The sequence below is a fragment of the Pollachius pollachius genome (genome assembly GCF_949987615.1).
Source record: "Pollachius pollachius genome assembly, chromosome: 1".
Lineage (NCBI taxonomy): Eukaryota > Metazoa > Chordata > Actinopteri > Gadiformes > Gadidae > Pollachius > Pollachius pollachius.
This window is the reverse complement of record NC_136934.1, coordinates 47,872,714-47,880,213: the sequence shown is the minus strand read 5'-3', so window position 1 is coordinate 47,880,213 and position 7,500 is coordinate 47,872,714. Positions and strand designations below refer to the sequence as shown.

The following is a 7,500-nucleotide window of genomic DNA, read 5'->3' as shown; positions in this document are numbered from 1 at the left end:
ATGGAGGTGGCTGACTGTGGCTCACAGACTCTTTCTCGTGCCTGCAGGATTCGCTCCCATCAGCGGAATGTGCAGCAAGTACAGGAGCTGCACCATCAACGAGGACACTGGTCTGGGCCTGGCATTCACCATCGCACACGAGTCCGGACACAAGTAAGGACTGCAGGCTCAGCGCAGCACTGAAGGGGCTCAATTAGTGTCATGATGAAAGAAGACTTTCTATTGTACCTAGAAACATAGTCAATCTTTTGCTTTAAAGTGCCAAAGTGCTTTTTACATTCCATAATCACTATCTGCCAAGTCATCTATTTGACTTTGACTGACGCTGAATACAAGATGAACCTTAATATGTGACTCAGGCAAATCTGCTGTGAGGCTAACGTTAGGATACTCTGTTGGGAGATGATATTGTTGCAAAGACAACAATGACCTCCTTTTTACTGAATTTGCATTCAGTAAGGAGTGAATGCTTAGTATTTAGCATCAGAATGTAGGCTACGTAACTTTTTTCAGTTGGCTCACTAATATTGTGTTCTCTCGTCTGTCTTTTGTCCTTCCTGCTTCCCTGTAGTTTCGGGATGGTCCACGACGGGGAGGGCAACGTATGTAAGAAGTCTGAGGGGAACATCATGTCCCCCACGCTGGCCGGACACAACGGAGTCTTCTCCTGGTCGCCCTGCAGCCGGCAGTACCTCAGCCGCTTCCTGAAGTAGGCCACACACACACACACACACACGCACGCACGCACGCACGCACTCACTCACGCAAGCACACAATCACTCACTCACTCACGCACGCACTCACATGCACACATGCACCCAAACGCACAGGCGCACACACACACACACACACGCATATTCAGATGCACACACAAACACACACATGCAGGCACACACACACACAGACCCACACGCACACCGATTCATGGTTATAGGTATGCACACACACACTAACATACACACACACACACACACACACAATCACTCACACACTAGCACGCACGCACTCACATGAACACATGCACCCAAACGAACAGGTGCACACACACACACACACAGATTCAGATGCACACACAAACACACACATGCAGGCACACACACACGCAGACCCACACACACACCGATTCATGGTTATAGGTATGCACACGCACACGCAGACACACACGCACACACAAACACACACATGCACGCGCACACACACACACACACACACACACACACACACACACACACACACACACACACACACACACACACCCACACCAGTAATCCTATTTCACTCTTGTCTTGCAGCACTATGGTGTCTATCCTGGCAATGCTGTGCAATACTGATTAATGCATCGTTAGTTAGTCATTACATTCCAGTGTTAAATAGTAACACTTAGTACTGTTTAGCAGTGACATTGCTATTGGCTGTGAAAGTGCATGTAATTAAGCCCCCAGTGTATTCCATTCATGCCAGGTTAGTTACTATATAGTCACATTTAGGAACGAAGGATTCATGGTAACAGTGGCGCACATAGTAAAGACGGAAAAACACGGGCAGTGAGAAGCTGAATTGAAATGGCAAAACAACTGTCGGACTGTGCGTGTGTGCTTGCCTGCATGTATGTGTGGGTTTACGCGTGCGTGTGTGCGTGCCTGTGCGTCTGTTTGCGAGGGTGTCTTGTGTGTGTCTAAAGGTCTTAAATATAGCTGTCAGAGCAGCCAGGCTGTCTGATACCCCTGTTCTCCGTACGCTGCCGTTGGCCTTGTGTTACCGACAGTATGTGGACACGCATGTTCCCCTGCAAGTAAAAGGAGTGCCCGCGTGAAAAAGACGAAGCAAGAGATGTGTGGGTGTGTGCGTGTGCCTGTGGGTATGTGAATGTGCATGCCTGTGTGTATATGTGTGTCTGCGTGTTTGCTTGAACGCGGGGGCGTGTGTGGGTTAGTGTAACCAGATAGGCAGAGCGCGGTGCCCTCCACTAAACTCTGTCAGGTCTCCCGTCCTACGCCCACTTCCCCCCCCAACCCCCCCCCAGCGGACCTCTCCTCTGTCAGAGACGGAGGCGGGGGTTATTAGAGCTGGGGATGACCTCATCCTCGTTAGGGCCTGTCAGCCCTATATTTAACGGCAGGAATAAATAAACAAAACACCCGTGGTGTCACGCGCCAGGCCCGCACCATGTGACCAATGGGGATCCCTGCTGGGGTCCGAGCAAACTACAAACGCTGTTTAGTCAGCCAAAGCGTCGGCCAAGGAAAAGACAAACAAGAGGTGCGGTCTGATGATGCTTAATTGGTTTTGAGTCTTGGCGTGATATGGGAATATGCTCCTTATCTTCGTTAAACGATAACGATGGCTGCGATGAAGTCGGGTGCGGTGTAGGACTTACGGGTTGTCACGGAAATGGACTCCCCTAGACTGCATAGTGTCCAAAGTTACCCCCCCAACACCCCTCTTACATTGCATGTTGTACATCCTGCCACAAAAAAACGTAGCATTGTGAAACATCTTATCCTAGCTATCTCTGTTGTATACAGGGAATGGGTTAACCTAGCAATTATTACTGCTTTTTCAGTTGGTTCTATGACCGTCCTTCCAGGGCCAGTAAGGATGCGATGTAGTGTTTCGCTTTCTTCTGACAGATGTACCTATTGTAAGCCGCTTTGGATAAAAGCATCTGCTAAATGCCCTCAATGAAAATGGAAATGGAAATAGAAACCCAAATGGGTTCATTGAGAGGTAGAGGTGAGCGTCCTTCCGGAAGTCACTCCAAATACATACGACAGCAGCCGGATAATCAAGCACAGTTAACAGGAAGTGCCCGGAGATGTTTAAAAAAACGATGAGTTAGTCAACAATGGCCGCCGCCCGCCTTTCCCCCCACCTCTCTCTCTCTCTCTCCTCCTCCCGTACCAACGACCCAGCTGCGTAGGGGTGTGTGGGACATGCATTACTACACAGCATACTGCTCCGAAAGCATGGCTCGCAACCATCCCGCTAGGCATGTGGAGCCAGGGTGGTCCGGAGAACAAGGGAACCCGGGGTCTCACGACCATCTGTTGGAGTGCCTGTCCCCATGTGTGTTTATGTGTTTCAAATGTGTTGTTCAGACTCTCTTTCTCTCTGTGACATATCGTGTGGCTAACAACGGATAACAGAACAGGATCCAGTAATGACAGCAGCGCAGTCATTGTTCTCTATGGCTCGACACATGGCTCGTAAAGTGCATAAAGATCGACACACACACACACATCAAGATATACACGCACAAAAAGCAACGCACACGAACACGCCCGCACACACACACACACACACACACACACACACGGGCGGACACCGACTCGCTCTCTGCTAAAGCAATCAGGACCACTCACTGACACGATGGATGTTTCCAACTTAGCGTGCCATTTCAAGCCTTCCCTGCGATATTTTGTGTTATATTATTCCGACGTTTAAGCGGTAAAACTTCTCTGTACGGTTACTAAAGATATCAGTTACCGGTGAAACCCCCGTCCCACAACACACACACACACTCACATATAAACACACATGCACACACAGTTAAACACACACATATAAACAAACACACACTAACACACACACACACACACACACACACATATAAACAAACACACACTAATCCACACACATACACACACACACACAAACACACACAAACACACCCACACACAAACGCACACACACAAAGCATCAATGGGCTAGTATATGAGAAATTGGGGCCAGCCTTTACTCTCTGTCCTCTGCGGTAATTGAGTGTCTGATGGCTTAAAACCATTACTCTCAGGGTTGGAGTTTGGCAAGCCTGTTGTGTTGCCTCGGCAACGCTTCATGGCACTCTCTCCGACGCACGAGAAACAATAGGACCTAGAGGGCTAATTCTGGTTCACACTATTGCGGCTCTATGAAGGACTGGATTGTGGTGGCGATTATTTATCTTAACAAGACGTGTTAAAACGTAGCTGATGTTTTGTTTAGGTCTGCAGGTCGTGTACGAGCCGAGTTGTTTAAAGATGCGTGAATTATTGACCGTCCCCCCCACGTCTGTCCTGCATGATCTTGCTTTCTCCTGCTGTCCTCCCCTTGTCTCTTCACCTCTCCTTCCCTGTCACCTCTGACCTTCCCTCTCCCACTCCTCCCTTCCTCTGGCTCCTCACCCTTCACCCATTTTCCCACATCCGCCACCATTGTAATGGATTCATTTTTTGGTAAACATGTTCTCATAATCTGCTCTTCTCCTCCTCCTCTCTACCGCTAATTTCCTCTCTCCACCTCTTCTTCTCGCCTCCCCTCTCCCCCTCTCCTGATCTCTCCTCTCCTGTCTTCCCACCTCTCCTCACCTCCCTCTCCTCTCCTCCTCTCCATCTCTCCTCTCCACTTCTCTCTTTCCACCTCTCAACTTCTACGCATTTCCTGTCTCCTCTCCTTCTCCCCTCTACTCGTATGTCTTTCCACCTCTCCTTTCTCCTCCTCTCCTCTCTCCTCTCTCCTCTCTCCCCTCTCCTCTCTCCCCTCTCCCCTCTCCTCTCTCCCCTCTCCCCTCTCCCCTCTCCTCTCTCCCCTCTCCCCTTTTCCCTCCTCCTCTCTCCTCCAGTTCAGCCCAGGCCCTGTGTCTATCAGACGAGCCCAGAGCGTTGGAAGAGTACCAGTACCCAGAGAAGCTGCCAGGGGAGATGTACGACGCAGACACGCAGTGCAAATGGCAGTTTGGGGAGAAGGCCAAACTCTGCACCCTGGATTTTAAGAAGGTAAAATAAAGCCGGGAAGAATTACACAGATTCCCTGCATTGTGGGGGTTTCCCGCATTATCTTATCTTGCCTCACGCACGGTCCTGTATCCATTCGGTGATTCACATTCAAAATTGTCTCTGTCGTTGTATGCTTTACCGCTTTACCACCACTCCTCATACTGTCTGCGATGTCAGGAAAGGAATTGCGTTACACTCACATGCAGCTGTAGATAAAGCTATAAAACAGAATGATACAAAAAGGGAAAAGTTCCTCCACTGGCCTATTCACAATTGTCAAACGATAAATTCTCTCTCTCGCTCTCTCTCTCTCTTTCTGTCTCTCTCTCTCTCTGTCTGTCTCAGTCTCTCTCTCTGTCTCTCACTTCCATGCATATGTATGACAATATAGAACAGACAAAGCACACAAATACACACACACACACACACACAAACACACACACACACACACACACACACACAAACACACACAGGTTGCACCACATGTAAAACAAATAACTCATCTGGTTTACTTTTGCTGCGGATCCCAGACACACACTGGGGTTACGAGAAAAGAGCTACAGCGCCGACTACAAAATACTCTCAGGGATAGACAACTAAATATACACTGGAGTGGTGCCAGTGGGAATCTCTCCCTGCTGCTCTCCCATTGTCTGGCTGCCCGCTGAGATCGGGCTCAGCATGGGGCTAGGAGGGGAAACTGGTTCCCAAATGGTTCGGCGCTACCGTACAGCCATCACACATGAAGCAACGTAGCCGGACCGTTTAGTCTGAGAAGTCGACTGTCATCATTATTTTATTTCGACGTTAACATTTAAATTTAATGCAACAGTCTACTAGTTGTAAGTATATGTTTAGTCTACAGTATAAAAATATTGAAAAAGTCACGTAAAGTCAAACCTGAGATGTCAGAGGCTGACAGGAAGGCCGGTTAACATCCGCAAACCCCTGGGGTTGCGGAAAGAAATAGACGGATAACTAGATTGACAGGGAGACAGACACACAGACAGCATGCAGACGGACGGATGGATATAGATCTTCGTCGGCGATCAGGCTCTCTTTGCTGACTCGGCTGTACATGTTTTATTCATTTGCGCTAACACTCTGCGAACACCTCGGAGCGGTGAGGTGCGCTGGAGGCCAGATCTCAGCGCAGCCTTTCCCTTTCGCTCACTACCTTTCCCCCACACTTGTTTCTCAAGAAAAATAAATAGACAGAGAACTTGGCCAGGTCAAGCCCGACGTGTCAGAAATGTGTTTTGCAAAAGGCGCTTGGCAGGCGTCGTCGCGATAAGACCCGACGAGTCGAGCCAAGAGCTTCTCTCAAGGGGGTCCGGGGGGCGGGCGGGGTCGCCTTGCCCCGCTATGGAAATCACAGCAGCTTGATAACGGCCTTCATTCTGACATGTTTCAATATTTCAGTGTTTGTCCACACCTCATTTTCGTCTCGTCTCATGGCGTCACTTTCTTTCTTCCTTCTCTCACACTGTCTTTCTCTCTCTCTCTATCTCTTTGTCTTTCTCTCTATCTTTGTCTTTCTTTCCTTTATTTCATTCCTTCTTTCTGTCTTCCATCCTATCTTTCAATCTTTCCTTTTTCTTTCTTTCTTTCTGTCTCTCTTTCTCTTTCTTTCCTTCTCTCTTTCTTACTTTCTATCTTTCAATCTTTCTTTCTCTCTCTCTTTCTCTTTCTTGCCTTCTTTCCCTCTCTCCTTATTTCTTCCTATCATTCAATCCTTCTTTCTTTCTCCGCTCTCCATGTGTTACTATATTCTTCCTATCTCTGAATCGCCCTCCTGTTCCTTCCTATCCTCATAAACCCATATATAAGTCAGTTTATTTTTTTTTTTACTTTCCCCCATTTTTTCTTTTTTTTTGCACAAGCTCGGAGGATTTCTGGAAAAGCGCGATGCTCATTCAGAAACATCTGCACAATTAGACCCTGGAATGGGTTCCACCATGTGGTTTTGGCCGAAATGTGTTGGGGGCAGGGGTGCCTGTCTCCATCTGTGCTGAGCTGTCAAAACCAAACGCAGTCATTCAAATAGTAACAATGTGGACATAATAGAAAGAGGGAATGATGAAAAAAAAAGGAAAAACAAGGAGAAGATTGAGTAGCATGCCATGTTTTTTTTAACTACCCCTGAGCTTTCTATGAGTGGGGAAATTTCCCAAATTGAAATTGCAACACACAGGTGAGAGGCTATTGTTTCACAGTTTGACGATAAGGTAACTGAGTAAAGATAGAACATTAATAATCCAGACAAACGTTTTTGCATCAGAGATTGCTAAAAACTTAAAACAGTGTAAGAATAAAAACAATATGTACTAAATGCAAAGTGTTTCGGGTTAAATACTAACAATAGTGTCTTATAAACACATTTGTGATCCTTCCACTAAATACCACTGAGTCTGCCTCATTATTTGACACATGTTAATGTTAACTGACCAAATTGGCGCTGTATGTCTCACTCTCTTCCCCTAGTCAAAAGTCATAATACATCATTAGTGCTTTCCCTGCCATCTCAGTTATCACTGCTCTTAAAAATAAAGACAAGAACTGGAGCTCCAGCTATTCCCCAACCCAGTGATAAATTTCCCAAAACATCCTTGTCCGGAAGGCCTTTCCCTACATTCCCATCATTATCCCAACGCGTAGCCCTGTCAAAAGCCAAGTGAACCACTTCATGAAATCAACCCCATAAACAGGTGCCGTGAGAACGATTTGTACCATTCCACTACTGTAA

The 7,500-nt window shown here is 47.4% G+C and overlaps 1 protein-coding gene across 1 annotated transcript in view; it reads left to right on the top strand.

The window, feature by feature from the left end:
* The window catches only part of adamts16 (ADAM metallopeptidase with thrombospondin type 1 motif, 16), a gene marked incomplete at its 5' end in the record, with an annotated part of 190,794 nt that overhangs the window by 151,582 nt on the left and 31,712 nt on the right, over positions 1-7,500 (top strand). The window contains 3 exon segments of the mRNA XM_079758578.1: positions 48-153; positions 572-709; positions 4,601-4,754. Of these exon segments, the coding sequence (XP_079614704.1) occupies positions 48-153; positions 572-709; positions 4,601-4,754 (398 nt within the window).